The 15,944-nt window shown below is 36.0% G+C and overlaps 1 protein-coding gene and 1 long non-coding RNA gene across 2 annotated transcripts; both read right to left on the reverse strand.

Annotated features, from left to right (window-relative positions):
* Positions 1-3,646: 3,646 nt before the first annotated feature.
* Positions 3,647-4,022, reverse strand: LOC142232871 (uncharacterized). Its single transcript, XR_012721232.1, has 2 exons — positions 3,886-4,022; positions 3,647-3,827 (listed from the first exon to the last, which is right to left on the reverse strand). It is a non-coding gene; the product is annotated as an uncharacterized LOC142232871 (long non-coding RNA).
* A 1,938-nt stretch (positions 4,023-5,960) lies between these two features.
* LOC142234515 (uncharacterized) lies at positions 5,961-7,226 on the reverse strand. Its single transcript, XM_075305675.1, has 3 exons — positions 6,831-7,226; positions 6,663-6,765; positions 5,961-6,602 (listed from the first exon to the last, which is right to left on the reverse strand). The coding sequence occupies exons 1-3, from the start codon at positions 7,189-7,191 to the stop codon at positions 6,050-6,052; spliced, it is 1,017 nt and encodes a 338-aa protein (XP_075161790.1). The 5' UTR covers positions 7,192-7,226; the 3' UTR covers positions 5,961-6,049.
* Positions 7,227-15,944: the final 8,718 nt, after the last annotated feature.

Genomic DNA, 15,944 nt, shown 5'->3' on the forward strand with positions numbered 1-15,944 from the left:
AGCGATTGTTACAATTTTTCTTAAAATTTTTTTCTGTAGATGGTGAAATCAAAAGCAGAGAATGAAGCCGTTTTTGGCATTCGACGCCGCCCCGTCGAATATGTCGACTCATCTCGACTCAAATTTAGCTGCCAATTAATCAAAAATATTGATTTATATCAGAAAAATTTATTGATAATTGTCAATCAATTTGCTATGATAGTTTTACAAAAATTTAGCTCACAAATTTTAATGAAATGTAAATTTGATTGTAAGATTGATTGCACAACTAATCTCATTACAATTCGGAAACTTCAAATTAATTTTATAATGGATAATTGTGTGCCGCCGTAGCGACAACTTTATATCGGCTTAGCCGACGCCGAAGGGCAAAATTTATTGTCAGTCGCCGCTGACAAAAATGGGTCGACTTCATTCTCTGGCCAAAAGTCATTTTATTTCTATGATTTTGTACTAATGCTGGTACGAAGTTCGGGTTTAGACAGACTCTAAATTAGTAAAAAGTTTCATAGTTTTTAGTTAATTTTCTTCATTATTTTTATTTCCCTTTTCTTCTATTTGAATATTAAAATATGGAATAACTATGCAAAGTTGAGTTAAAATCAAGTTAAAGGAAGAATATAAAAAAAATTTTCAAATGCTAAAAATTTTACAGTTTTCTGTGCTACAATTACAAAGTTTTTCAAATATCTTAAAATTCTTTTTTTCAATAATAAGCATTAAATGCAAATTATTATTATTTTTTTAACTTTTTATTAGTTCGAATTATTTATTGTAATTTCGAATTATTTTGTTTGAATGATTTCATATTCTAAAAATCTTTGTAACATTAACCATCTCATGATTTCAGACTAAATTTAAATAACAAAAAAAAAATTTGTTGAATTTTTAACATTTTTTTTATAAATTTTTTCATAGTTTTTAGTTAATTTTTTTCGTTTTATTAATTCATGTTTTTCTATGTAAAAAATGTTACATTTTTTACAACAATGCATAAAATATAAAATAATTAAAAATGTTATTTTATTACTTCTAAGCATTTGCGATAATTTTTTATGCTTTAATGCAAACGAACATGTCCGAACGATTAAAAGAGATTTAATTTTTCTCAAAATATTATAATTTTCAATTTTCCAGAAAATATTGCTCTTATTCTGTGCATCATTTAAAAGTTTTTTTAGTTTCTAAAAATAAATATACACATCTAAAGTTTCAATTAATGGATTATGAATTATCTTCTGTTCCCTAACAACTTTTAATGCATTTGGTACTAGCCCAAATTCGTACCAGATTGATACGAATTAAATCAAATTGATAATTAATTGAATCAGTTGAATTTTTCCAAGGAAATGGAACCTTCTTCCAGCAAATGGTTCAGTTTTTCTTTCGGAAAATATATATATATTTTTTTGGAATTTAATTTAATACTCTACTAGAAAAAAAGTTTTTTTTTTCGAAAATTTTCGTGAATTTCGTACTAGGCTAAATAAGTACATATCGTAGAATGTTTTTGGTTATCGCATTTACAAACGATTAATTTTTGAGTTCGATAAAAAAAATGTATAATTCTTCTACATTAAATAATTTTCTAAATATTCTTAGACCTCTATATTTTGTTATATTCTATTACTTTCACTTTCTTTCTGACTATCTCATGATTTTCATAATTTTTTTGTAAATATGTTCTTAAGTTAAGAATTGTTAAAACTAAAATTAATAAAGATAAATAAAATAAGAATCGTCTATGTGCTTTTCATTTATTTAACAAGTATATATGGATTTAAGTTCGGCCTAGCCGAATCATAAATCAAATACAGTGAAATCTCTCAAACCTGGGCACTCTCAAAATCGGACAACTCTCAAAGTTGGACAATTGCCATGAAAACTCCCATAACTGGACATCACCCAAATGTGGACAACATTTATATAGAATTGAACGTGGATTTGATGACAGATACTCTGCCAAGCAAACATATGTATATACTAAACAAGTAAGGAAGGCTAAAGTCGGGCGGGGCCAACTTTATTATACCCTGCACCACTTTGTAGATCTAAATTTTCGATACCATATCACATCCGTCAAAAAATTAGAGTCATTTTTACAACTTTTCGACTAAGCAGTGGCGATTTAACAAGGAAAATGTTGGTATTTTCACCATTTTTGTCGAAATCAGAAAAACATATATATGGGATCAGAAAAACATATATATGGGAGCATACATGACTATATTACTAATTGTACTCCTAGTGCAAATTTTCAACCAAATTGGGCCAAAACTCTGGCTTCTGGGGCCATATAAGTCCATATCGGGCGAAAAATATATATGGAAGCTATATCTAAATCTGAACCGATTTCAATCAAATTTAGCACACATGACTATACTACTAATTGTACTCCTAGTGCAAAATTTCAACCAAATTGGGCCAAAACTCTGGCTTCTGGGCCATATAAGTGCATATCGGACGAAAGATATATATGGGAGATATATCTAAATCTGAACCGATTTCTTCCAAAATCAATAGGGTTCTATTCTGACCCAAACAAGGAACACGTGCCAAATTTGAAGGCGATTGGACTTACAGTATGTCAAGAAAGTCTTTTGACATTGCCAAATATTTAAAATTCCAGAAATAATTGAAGTAAAAATCGAGTTGTTAATTCGTTTTGAGAAAAATAAAATATGTATACTTTGCAAAATACATAATAAAATATTTTTTAAAATTAAATTATATTTAATTTTGGAATAAAACATAATTTTTATCCTATTGTCAAAACACTTTCTTGACATACTGTATATTGCGACCTAGACTTTGATCACAAAAATGTGTTCACAGACAGACGGACGGACGGACGGACAGACGGACATGGTTATATCGACTCAGGGAACCACCCTGAGCATTATTGCCAAAGACACCATATGGCTACCTCGTTCATCCAACCATTTGCAGTCTATAGGCTTTGCCCAAATAAATTTGACAAACATTCTTTTCCTCTGTTGGTTAAGCTACACTTGTAGTTTAGTCAATGCAAGGTTTTAAGCTGAAGTAAAAACAACAACAATGCTTAAAGAACAAAACCAACAATAACAAAACAAAAAGAAATAAAATTTAGACAAAATTTTTTATAGAAATAAAATTTTGACAAAATTTTCTATAGACATAAAATTTGGACAAATTTTTCTATAGAAATAAAATTTTCACAAATTTTTCTATAGAAATAAAATTTTGACCAAATTTTCTATAGAAATAAAATTTTGACAAAAATTTCTATAGAAATAAAATTTTGACAAAATTTTCTATAGAAATAAAACTTTGACAAAATTTTCTAAAGAAATAAACTTTTGACAACAATTTTTAATTAAGTGGGTTTTAGCCCAATTAAGATCAGGCAAGTGCAGCCGCCTCAATTCCTATCTATCAGTGATTGATAGCAGCGTAGCTGACGTGTGTCTCATCTGTATCCAAAGGCCATATGACACTCGTCACCTTTTCGCTTGCCCAACTAAACTTACCCGACTCACCAGCAGGGGCCAAATCACCGCAGTCGTTATCGAATTGTGTCTACTCGAAGTTGAACACGATAGGTATCGAAAACAAAGTATGTAGTGATTTTTGAGCAGAAAAAATGTGAACAAAAAGAAACAAATAGTTGGTGAAAATGGAAGTATTATTTTTATATTTTGGCAAAATACATTTAAGAAAATATAATATTACTTGCATTTATGGAAACGGAACAAAGAAAGGAATGCTCAGTAGCAGCTTCAAAACTCATTTTTTCAAGAACATATTTAAAATCTTCTTTTGACAGACGAAAGCGTCTTTTAAATCTATGGATGTTCAAACACAATTAGTTAAAAGTACTCACTTCAAAATAGAATCACTTACAGGCAATGCTAAACGACTGATTTTGTCTCGAATATTTTTCCTTATTAATGCCACTTTGTACTCATCCTCTGAATCCGAAGACGAGGAAAACAAAAACAGATGGATTCATAATAATTTTTACACATATACATATTTTGACCACCCGTGTAAAAATTGGAGGATCCAATCCTATCTAATAATATCAAATTGGATCTAATTGGATCTGTTCAGATATTGGTTCAGACATAATTAGATATGCACAGATATGCTATATATGGTGCTAGATCTGGTTAGATATAATTGCAGATCTCATCACATATAGTATAATATCTAATTATATCTGGCATATCTAATAATATATGCTTGGATATGACCATATATAGCAGTATATCTAATAAGATATGGTAGATATAACATCATATCTGACTATATATGGGGTTAAATACGGTCCAAAATATAATAAAAAACAAGTAAGGAAAGTCTAAAGTCGGGCGGGGCCGACTATATTATACCCTGCACCACTTTGTAGATCTAAATTTTCGATACCATATCACATCCGTCAAATATGTTGGGGGCTATATATAAAGGTTTGTCCCAAATACATACATTTAAATATCACTCGATCTGAACAGAATTTGATAGACTTCTACAAAATCTATAGACTCAAAATTTAAGTCGGCTAATAGCCCATTCACATTAGTCTCGAAATCTACTAAAAGTGGATTTTGACCGAAAACTACATGCTTTCGAGTGGATTTTCAATGGGAAAATGTCAGTTGGTTTGTACTGGATTTCCATAAAATCTCGATTGAAATCCATATACGGTCGGATACAACCATGGGTCTAATATGATTTAGAACTCTAAGTACTTTTTTTTACAACTTTTAACGTTTGACATATTTGAAAAAATAAATATGGAAAGGTGAGTACACATAAAATGTTCTGGTTAATTTTTATTATATCATATTTGCTTTAGGAGACAATACAAAAAAAACTTATTGGGCTGGTGATGCGGAAGCATGCCTCCTTCATGTGTGGAGAGAAAACAGTGAGAAGCTTCGAGGGGCCAGGAAGAATTCCCACATATTTGAGGAAATGGCACAACAAATGAATCAATTTGGCCATCATTCTAAAGAAGAGCTGAAAATAAAAATCCATAACTGGAGTAATAAATACCGGTAAGTTTTACATTATTTGACATGATAAAAAATTGTTGTTGTAGTTTTATCGGGTAACTAAAGCTTTTGCTCCTTTCAGCTTGGAGAAGAAAACAGTTGGACCATCTGGAGGTGCGCCATCCAATTGGAAACTTTATGCTGACGTTCACGCCATTATTGGAACCCAACCTAGCAATAATGCGTAGAAATTTATGGAAGATAATATTGGTAAATATCATAATGCAATTTATATTTATACCGATCTCCTCATTCTCTTTTTTGAGTACATATTTTTAATTGAGTTGACATTATTTTCTAGATTCTCAGGACTCATCGTTTCAAGAATTGTTTGAAGAAAGTGATATGGACATTTTAGAAGGGTATGAGCCGTTGGTTGAGTCCACCCTGACAATTGGATCTCCAATACCTAACTCTAGCAAACGCGTCCGCACATTATCGTCCTCGTCGGAATCGTCAGAAACAAAAGAATGTCCTGTGAAAAAGAAGAGAATTCCCTACAAAGATATATTTGAGGTGATGAAAACTACAGAAACCCTTTTAAAACAAGAGTGCAAGGAAAGGAAAAAAATGGACGTGGAGTTATTAAAGATTCAAAAGGAGCAATTACAATTGGAAAGAGAAAAAAATGAAATTGAACGAGAACGGAACGAAATTTTAAGAAATATGGGTCCATAACATATACAAAACATCCTTGTTCTTACTTTCACATGTCCATTTTAAATAATTGTTTTTTTTTTCATTATGTTTAAAAATACAATTTTGCTTTTTTAACTTTTTATGTTTTTCTTTTATAATTAGTTGTTGGGACACGATGTTACGAAAGTGAGCAAATTATTAATATTTTAAGCACATTAAAAATATCTATTTGAGACCTTAGTTGTTGACTTGCCTCAAAGCTAAGTAATAAATTACAAACGGTTAAAATTTTCGAAATTTATTGATTATTTCAAGATATTGCTTTTGTTATTACAAAATGCTTATTTTTAAGGACATTACTAGATAAAGTATTAGTGTTGCTTTTTAATAAGACAATCTGCCAACAAATTTCTCATTTCTCTTCCCTCGATATCAAAATCGTAACATGTAATACTGGGTTGTTGTTTTTTATTCGCTTTTTCAATTTCATCTTGTTTTTCTAACCAAATTTCGTAGATTTTATCATTCCTATCAATTAAAAAATTGTGTAAAACGCATGCTGCCTTTACAACTTTTTTAACATTTGCTATATTGTTGTCTACGCCTTTACCAATACGCCTAAAACGGGCTTTAAGATGACCAAAGGCGTTTTCAACAACCCTACGACACTTAGAAAGACAGTAGTTGAACCACTTCTCTGAAGGTGATGCTTCAGTTGAAAATGGGTATGGTTTCATTAAAAACTCAGAAAGTTTAAAGGCCGAATCTCCAATTATAAAAGCTGGTATAAGTTTGCCGTTTATCAGTGAAGAATTTTGTTTTAATCGCCCATCCTGAAGAATACGGAACAAATTGCTCTTTTCAAATAGGGAAGAGTCATTACAACGTCCAGGAGCTCCGACGTTAATATATGTGAAGCGGTATCTATAATTATAGAACATGTTTCACCTAACGTTTTACTAAGGCGTACTTTTACTTTCATACCTGTGATCAACTAAAGCTAATAAAACTGTTGAGTACCATCCTTTGTAGTTGAAGTAATCTACAGCTTCACTCTTAGGAGGATGTACCTCAATATGGCATCCATCTATAAGAAATAAAGACATTGACTTCAGAAATATAACTAGAGTAATATTTAATTAATGAACCAACCTATCGCTCCAAAACATTGTGGAAGTCCGTACTGCTCAAAACCATGTATGCATTTTTGAATATTTTCTGTCGTTGCAAAATCTGAACTTAAATATGTTGGAGCCATTTCCTTCCAAACTCCATCGCAAGAATCCATTAAGATAGAGCAAACAGTGGATTTTCCCACTCCGAATAACTGGGATATAGCCAGATATTCAGCAGAGGATTTAAGTGCATACAACGCTATTGCCACTCTTTTTTCGAGTGGTATGCATTTTCGGAAGCTACTGTCTGTTCTAGCCATTCCTCTGAGAAATTTACACAATAGAAGAAAAGATTCACGCGACATCCTGAAGGTTTCTTTAAACACCGTTTCTGTCATATTGGGAACGTCGATCTCCCAGAAAGTGCTTGTTCTTGACTAAAAACTGTTATGTTTATTATTATAGAACAGTTGAAACATAACACTTAACTTACATGGATCCACAATTTTTTGGTGCCACTTAGGGTCAACATGAATAAACTTGTATGGAACTGAGCCACCCAAGCAGCCAACTTGCCTCTCTTCCGCCTGTTTATAATTGCCTTTATTATGTCTTTATTTTTCTCATGCTTGCTATTTATAATAGATAGCTTCCATGATAAATACTTTTGTCTGTCCATTTTAATTTAAATTAAAAAAAAATACGATTGTTTTTTTATTTGACATAATCAGCTGTTAAAACTACGAAATCCACTTTTTCCTAATGTGAACACCTAAGATTTCTAACTAGATTTCGGTACTAAAAAAGTGGATTTCAAGCCTAATGTGAATGGGCTATAATGCACTAGGGTGGAACACAATTTTAGTGACAAAATATGGAAACGTTTAAATCTGAAGCAATTTTAAGGAAACTTCGAAAAAGTTTATTTATGATTTATCGCTCGATATACATGTATTAGAAGTTTAGGAAAATTAGAGTCATTTTTACAACTTTTCGACTAAGCAGTGGCGATTTTACAAGGAAAATGTTGGTATTTTGACCATTTTTGTCGAAATCAGAAAAACATATATATGGGAGCTATATCTAAATCTGAACCGATTTCAACCAAATTTGGCACGCATAGCAACAATGCTTATTCTACTCCCTGTACAAAATTTCAACTAAATCGGAGTTAAAAATTGGCCTCTGTGGTCATATGAGTGTAAATCGGGCGAAAGATATATATGGGAGCTATATCTAAATCTGAATCGATTTCAATAAAATTTGGCACACTTGACTACAGTACTAATTGTTCTTCTTGTGCTAAATCTGAACCGATTTCAACCAAATTTGGCACGCATAGCTACAATGCTAATTCTACTCCCTGTGCAAAATTTCAACTAAATCGGAGCAAAAAAATTGGCCTCTATGGTCAAATGAGTGTAAATCGGCCGAAAGCTATATATGGGAGCTATATCTAAATATGAACCGATTTCAACCAAATTTGGCACGCATAGCTACAATGCTAATTCTACTCCCTGTGCAAAATTTCAACCAAATTGGGGTAAAACTCTGGCTTCTGGGACCGTATTAGTCCATGTCGGGCGAAAGATATATATGGGAGCTATATCTCAATCTGAACCGATTTCAATAAAATTTGGCACACTTGACTACAGTACTAATAGTTCTTCTTGTGCTAAATCTGAACCGATTTCAACCAAATTTGGCACGCATAGCTACAATGCTAATTCTACTCCCTGTGCAAAATTTCAACTAAATCGGAGCAAAAAAATTGGCCTCTATGGTCAAATGAGTGTAAATCGGCCGAAAGCTATATATGGGAGCTATATCTAAATATGAACCGATTTCAACCAAATTTGGCACGCATAGCTACAATGCCAATTCTACTCCCTGTGCAAAATTTTAAGCAAATTAGGTTAAAACTCTGGCTTCTGGGGCCATATAAGTCCATATCGGGCGAAATATATATATGGGAGCTATATCTAAATCTGAACCGATTTCTTCATCACCGATTTCAAAATCAATAGGGATCTATTCTGAGCCAAAACACATACTTGTGCCAAATTTGAAGTCGATTGGACTAAAACTGCGACCTAGACTTTGATTACAAAAATTTGGCACGCATAGCTACAATGCTAATTCTACTCCCTGTGCAAAATTTCAACCAAATTGGGGTAAAACTCTGGCTTCTGGGACCGTATTAGTCCATGTCGGGCGAAAGATATATATGGGAGCTATATCTCAATCTGAACCGATTTCAATAAAATTTGGCACACTTGACTACAGTACTAATTGTTCTTCTTGTGCTAAATCTGAACCGATTTCAACCAAATTTGGCACGCATAGCTACAATGCTAATTCTACTCCCTGTGCAAAATTTCAACTAAATCGGAGCAAAAAAATTGGCCTCTATGGTCAAATGAGTGTAAATCGGCCGAAAGCTATATATGGGAGCTATATCTAAATATGAACCGATTTCAACCAAATTTGGCACGCATAGCTACAATGCCAATTCTACTCCCTGTGCAAAATTTTAAGCAAATTAGGTTAAAACTCTGGCTTCTGGGGCCATATAAGTCCATATCGGGCGAAATATATATATGGGAGCTATATCTAAATCTGAACCGATTTCTTCATCACCGATTTCAAAATCAATAGGGATCTATTCTGAGCCAAAACACATACTTGTGCCAAATTTGAAGTCGATTGGACTAAAACTGCGACCTAGACTTTGATTACAAAAATGTGTTCACGGATCGACTCAAGAGCCCACCCTGAGCATTTTTGCCAAAGACACCATGTGTCTATCTCGTCTCCTTCTGGGTGTTGCAAACATATGCACTAACTTATAATACCCTGTTCCACAGTGTGGAGCAGGGTATAAAATTCATGAACAAGTTAAAAAGATTTTTGAAATACACGTCTAAACCTCAATGTCATTATGTCAAATGTCAACGCCGTCAGGGGCATCACTTCTAAAAAAATTTAACGCAAGACTAGCTGAGAAAATTAAGAAATTTAATATAATTGTTTTAAATGTGTTCCTTTGATAAAGTGTATATCGTTCCCTTTATTGCGAAGATTATGTAGGTAAGTAGATTGTATTTGTTATTTCCTTAGTAGTCATTTTCATATTGTTTTACTATTTTCTAGATTTGGAAAAAAGGAAACCTCATTGGTCTACTGGTTAACATGCCCGCCCGGGAGATTATTATTCAACCGTCGAACTGAACGGACGTGTTTTCTAATAGCGGAGTATTTCATCGTAATAAGTACTTATTACGAATTTCACGTGTGGTGGAAATAATAAACCACCATGCAGCGAAATTCAAAGTCATCCACTGGGTTGCTAACTTCAGGGCCCAGTGGACGGGTAACGACTGAAGTTATAAATTTGGGCAGCGACCAAGAGTCAGGCCCAATTAATCGACCTGTAGACGGGTCGACTGGCGGTGACACTTTGGCAAGTCGAACCTTTTCTAAGGTGACGACATCAAAAGGAGGCAATCCCTCTCGAAAGAGATTCAAGGAACGAAGAAATGCTTTGTTTATCCTAAAGAAATTAGGATCAGTCGACCAAAGCACGTTGTCGGCTAAGCAAATCGATTCCTTAAAATGGGCTCAAGGAATTCTTGAAGCTGGAAAAAGGGAACGATCACCGGATGAGCTACCATCCTCCAAACGGGATCAAAGATCGGTTGCCTCAGTTGCAAAAGACAGCCTTGTGATGGCTATTATTAATAAAGGAGCATTGGACGGTATGATTCCAAGGCAAAAATGGGGGGAAATTGAGAACGCGATGTCTGGTGTCTACTCAGAGGTGCGAAAAAAGTTTCCCGGACCAAGTCCTCGACGGCAAGAAGCTGGATGGTATCAAGGACGATATAAGTTAATAGCTTTTGCAGACCAGAGGTCTATGGATTGCTTTAAAGCTGCATTGATGCTAATTGGTGAAGTTTGGGAAGGAGCCGCTTTGGAGTTAGTCGATAAAAAAGACATACCGGCTAAACCTAGAGCACATGCATGGATACCGGCAAACCCTCCTGATCCTGAGTCAATACTGGAGAGACTAAAAGAATGTAACCCAGATCTTCCAACCGCCGATTGGAGGGTTGGTCGTTTGGATGAGGTGGATGGACCAAGACGACGTGCGGTGTTTATATTAAACATAGAGTCGCTGCCACATCTAGCCCAGACCCAAGGACGCGTAAGTTATGGCTTTCATGATATCCATATGAAGGTATACAAAAGCGATCAGCCAAAGGATACCGAAACGGACAAGCCTCCGGTAGAGTCAGCAGTGAAAAAATCTCCTAGCGAAGCCGAAGGAGACATAAAACCTACAGACTATGGCGAAAATCATATGCGGGAAGTTTCTACAGGCTCAAGCCTCACCAAAGCTGAACCGCGGATTGTTGCGAGAGTCACCGAGATCTGTGAAGAGCAAGCCCTTGATGACTCAATTGAAGCGGCTGATGTGACGGTGGTTGAAAATTTGGATGGTTCTACGGTTCCTCCAGATAAATCTTCACCATTGTAAGGCCGCTTGTGCTGCCTTAAAAGTTCTCCTGATGAAAGGAGACATAGATATAGTTCTTATTCAAGAACCATACATATATAAGAACAAGATCTGTGAATTAAGCACTCCGGGTTTCAAACTTTTGCATAATACCGGTAACGATATAAATCGAGCATGTATAATTGCTAAAAACGAACTAAACTTGTTTCTGCTTCCTTCATTGAGCAATGCAGACACTGTCGTAGCCAGTCTAGAGATATCCACATGCAAATATTGGGTATCTTCGGTCTACATGGGACATGATAGGGATATGCCACCCTGTGCCGTTAAGACCTTAGTTGAGGAGTCACTAAAAACAAAGACAAAACTCATTATGGGATGCGATGCAAATGCACATCATAGTATTTGGGGAAGTAGTGATACTAATGCAAGGGGAGAGTCGCTAATAGAGTTTATTTTGCGTACTAACCTGGTAGTTTGCAATAAGGGAGATGCACCAACCTTCGTCACCAGGAACAGACAAGAGGTTTTGGACGTAACGTTGACCTCTCCGGAACTGAATGATAAGATATCTGAGTGGCAAGTTTTGAGGGAACATAGCTTCTCAGATCATCGCTACATCAGTTTCAGATTGGCTGTTCGTACTTCAAAGACCATATTTCCGCCAAATGTTAGGAAAGCTGATTGGAATAGGTATAGGGAATCGTTCAATTTGATGATACCGGAAGTGCCGGAGACAAATATGGGCACTGTGCAAGATATCGAACACGCAGTGGAGCGGATTACTAAGGCCTTCAACATTTCACTGAAAGCTGCATGCCCTAGAGGAAAGCCAAGGGGAAAAAATCGGCCGCCATGGTGGACTACGGAGTTAAGTAATATGAGGAAATCCTGCAGGAAGCTCTTTAACAAAGCAAAGTCCACAAGAGCTCCGGAGGATTGGGACACTTACAAGATGAATCTGAGAGAATATAAACGAGAACTGAGAAGGTCTCAACAAAACTCTTGGGATGATTACTGTAGCAGTATTGAGAATACGTCAGAGGCTTCCAGACTACGGAAGGTACTAGCATCCACTAACACCGCTCCAGGTTTCATTAAAACATCGGAGGGAAATTGGACAACGTCCAGTGAGGAGACGTTGGAGGTACTTTTGGACACACACTTCCCTGGAAATCAGACGGTTGAACCATGTTCCGGCGGTGTAACAGAGGCTCAGCGATCATTTCCTATCGAGGAAATTGTGTCAGAATCTAGAATAAAATGGGCTTTAAATAGCTTTGGACCATTCAAATCCCCCGGACCTGATGGAATTACTCCGGCGGAGTTACAGGCAGTGGCTGGAAGAATTATCCCCTGGTTGACGGTGATATATAAACAATGTGTAAACTTAGCATATATTCCAGAAAAGTGGAGGGAAACAAAAGTCGTCTTCATACCTAAAGCAGGAAAAGCCTCTCACTCGAGTGCGAAGGATTTCCGACCAATCAGCTTATCCTCATTCCTACTTAAGACCCTGGAGAGGATGATAGACATGTATCTTAGAACTACCGTGGATTCAGGTTTGCTCTCGAAACGACAGCATGCATACTCGAAGGGCAGGTCTACTGAGAGCGCATTGCATGAACTGGTCTGCTTTATTGAAAGCTCACTATCTGTCAAAGAATACACAATCGTGGCGTTTCTAGACATCGAAGGGGCGTTCAATAATATCTATCCGAGTTCGATATTAAATGGACTGACAACTCTGAATGTTGATCCAGGTATTCTTAGGCTGTTAGACGAACTTCTAATGAAGAGACGTATTTCAGCCACACTAGGGCAAGCAAACATACAAAGGTATGTGAACAGAGGCACTCCCCAAGGAGGAGTTCTATCACCTCTTCTTTGGAATGTTGCTATAAACAACCTTCTGGTTTCTCTAGAAAAAGAAAGGATAAAAGTGGTGGCATACGCAGATGATGTGGCGCTAGCAGTCAGGGGAAAATTCCCATCCACAATCAGAGATATTATACAGAGAGCTCTCCGGATGACTGAGAAATGGGCGAAAGATAATGGTCTTGGTGTAAATCCAGCAAAGACAGAAATAGTCATGTACTGCAAAGATCGCAAAACTCCCACGGTTAGGCCCATTTCCTTAGGGGGTACTGAAATTCCCTTTGGTGAGTGTGCAAAATACCTTGACGTTATTTTGGACAGGAAGCTGAATTTTAGGCTTAATATTGAAGAGAGGGCGAGAAAAGCCACGGTAGCTTTGTACTCGTGCAAAAAGGCAATAGGGAAAAAGTGGGGACTAAGACCAAAAATTGTGCATTGGCTATACACGGCAGTGGTTAGACCTATAATGCTATATGGTGTTGTAGTCTGGTGGCCGGCACTTCAGAAACCGACTTGTTTAGATAAAGTTCAGCGTATGGCGAGCTTATGTATCTCAGGCGCATTTAGTAAGACATGAACAGACTCCCTTAATGTCATGCTACATCTATTGCCTTTAGACATTTTGGCCAAACAGTCAGCTGCAACAACGGCTGTGCGGTTGCGCGAGCTATCGCTGTGGTCGGAAAAAATATACGGTCATCGTTCGGTCCTCAAAGTAATGCCAGATGTGCCTAACGTAGTGGATTACACCCTGGCAAAACCACTTTTCGACAAAAAGTTTGAAACTCTAATTCCCAACAGTGAGGCGTGGTGTACACAGACCCCGGGGAATAAAAGATATATAGATTTCTATACTGATGGCTCCAAATTGAATGGACAAGTGGGGTTCGGAGTATATTCTAAAGATCTGGAAATTCGAATAGCGAAAAGATTACCTAATCACTGTAGTGTTTTTCAGGCTGAAATATTGGCAATAAGAGAGGTGGTGAATTGGCTGAGAAGTAATGTTCCAACAAATATTGGCATTAATATATACTCAGACAGTCAACCTGCAATAAAATCCTTGGACTCTGTGTTCCTTAACTCAAAAACGGCCATAGACTGCCGCAAATCTCTCAACGAGATGGCTGAGCAGTACAATATTCACCTAATATGGGTGCCTGGTCATAGGAACATACCGGGGAACTGTGAAGCAGATGTGTTAGCAAGGCTAGGAACTACCTTACATATTCCAGGGGAACTAGAATCTGTTGGTATGCCTCTGGCCACCTGCAAGCTCTTACTGCGTGAGAAGGCTGTTATGATGGCCAATATTCGATGGGAAAATTGCAAGGGTTGTAACGACACCAAGCAAATATGGCCCCATTTAAACTTAAACCGCACACTAGATATGCTAGTGTTCTCAAGGCGTCAGATAGCACTCCTAATATCTGCTATAACGGGTCGCTGCCTGATAGGCGAATTTGCAAAAACTATAGGTGCGAAGTATAATGACTATTGTATAAGCTGTCATGACGTGGAGTAAAAGGAATCAATTAAACACCTCTTGTGTGAGTGTCCTGCTTTTTGTGTAAAGGTAAGTACTATGTTCGCTTTTCGCGTTGAAATTTTCGTGGTTACTTTATTAAAACATTTCAATATAAAGCAGACAAATTAACTCAATTGATGCGTAGTTTCTTGTTCCACTAGTTTTCGGCAAGACTTTACAGGAATAAGTTTGTTTTCATTTATAATTTGGATTATTTAAGGAAAAGTAATCGCGAAAATAAAGTGGTTTTCAACTCGAAAACCGAACATAGTACCTACCCTAAGGCGTAAGCGAATTTTAGGAGCATATAGCTTTAGATTACTGGCTGACCTGGAAAACGTTAACTTAAGCAGTTTGTTAATGTTTTTGGAGCAATCTGGTTGGTTCCACAAAAGTTAATAATAGAGAAGGTTCAGTGGTTAAGACTAGAAGTGCCCATATGTAATAGGTACTTTTAGTTAAATGTGGTATCACAATGGACTGAATAGTCTAAGTGAGCCTGAAATTTTATCGGGCTGCCACTTTAACCTAACCTAACCTAACATGCCCGCCTTGCATTCAAAAGGTCACGGGTTCAATCCCAGTTCCGACCAACACCAAAAATTATTTCGGCGTTGGATTATCTCCTCGTAGTAATGTTGGTGACATTTCTGCTTCAAAGATTCTCTAAGTTGTTTCAGCGCAACGTGAAATGCCGATAGGACTCGATTATAACAAGGAGGTCCCATGTTATTGAGCTAATTATTGAATCGAGCAGCAGTCAGTGATAGGTAAGATGTTGATCACTGTGATGTCATGATGGTCTGAATAGTATGTATGAGCCTAAAATAACAGCCTATCGCTATACCTAACCTAATCCCGAATACACTTTAAAAGTATTAAAAGCAACATATGGCAATTTTTATTGCAACTTAAAGAAGAATGATCCAAAACAATACTAATACTTTCTTACATAGTTTAATATATTCCCATATTTGTTTATTCCTATATTTGTTTAATAATTGTTTTTTTACTTAATTTCATTGCAGATTGTCTTAACGCTATAATACTTTAGTCGCGTGTCTAAGTCCAAAGCAGAAGAAACAAACGAAAAAACCCTTGGACAACACTCTAACTCAACTGTCAATACTCTTAAATAGCTTTGATGGATCAATTTAAATTAAACATATTTATTATGCACATACTTTTTGTCTGTATTATTAAATAAAACAATTGACCTCATTTTA

The sequence above is a fragment of the Haematobia irritans genome, chromosome 4 (genome assembly GCF_050003625.1).
Source record: "Haematobia irritans isolate KBUSLIRL chromosome 4, ASM5000362v1, whole genome shotgun sequence".
Lineage (NCBI taxonomy): Eukaryota > Metazoa > Arthropoda > Insecta > Diptera > Muscidae > Haematobia > Haematobia irritans.

Excerpts from the sequence above, each read along its gene's own strand:
- LOC142234515 (XM_075305675.1), bottom strand. The coding sequence starts at position 7,191 with ATGACAGAAACGGTGTTTAAAGAAACCTTCAGGATGTCGCGTGAATCT. Across the intron at positions 6,766-6,830 it reads ACAATGTTTTGGAGCGATAG|ATGGATGCCATATTGAGGTA; the intron begins GTTGGTTCATTA and ends TATTTCTTATAG. Across the intron at positions 6,603-6,662 it reads TTAGCTTTAGTTGATCACAG|ATACCGCTTCACATATATTA; the intron begins GTATGAAAGTAA and ends CTATAATTATAG.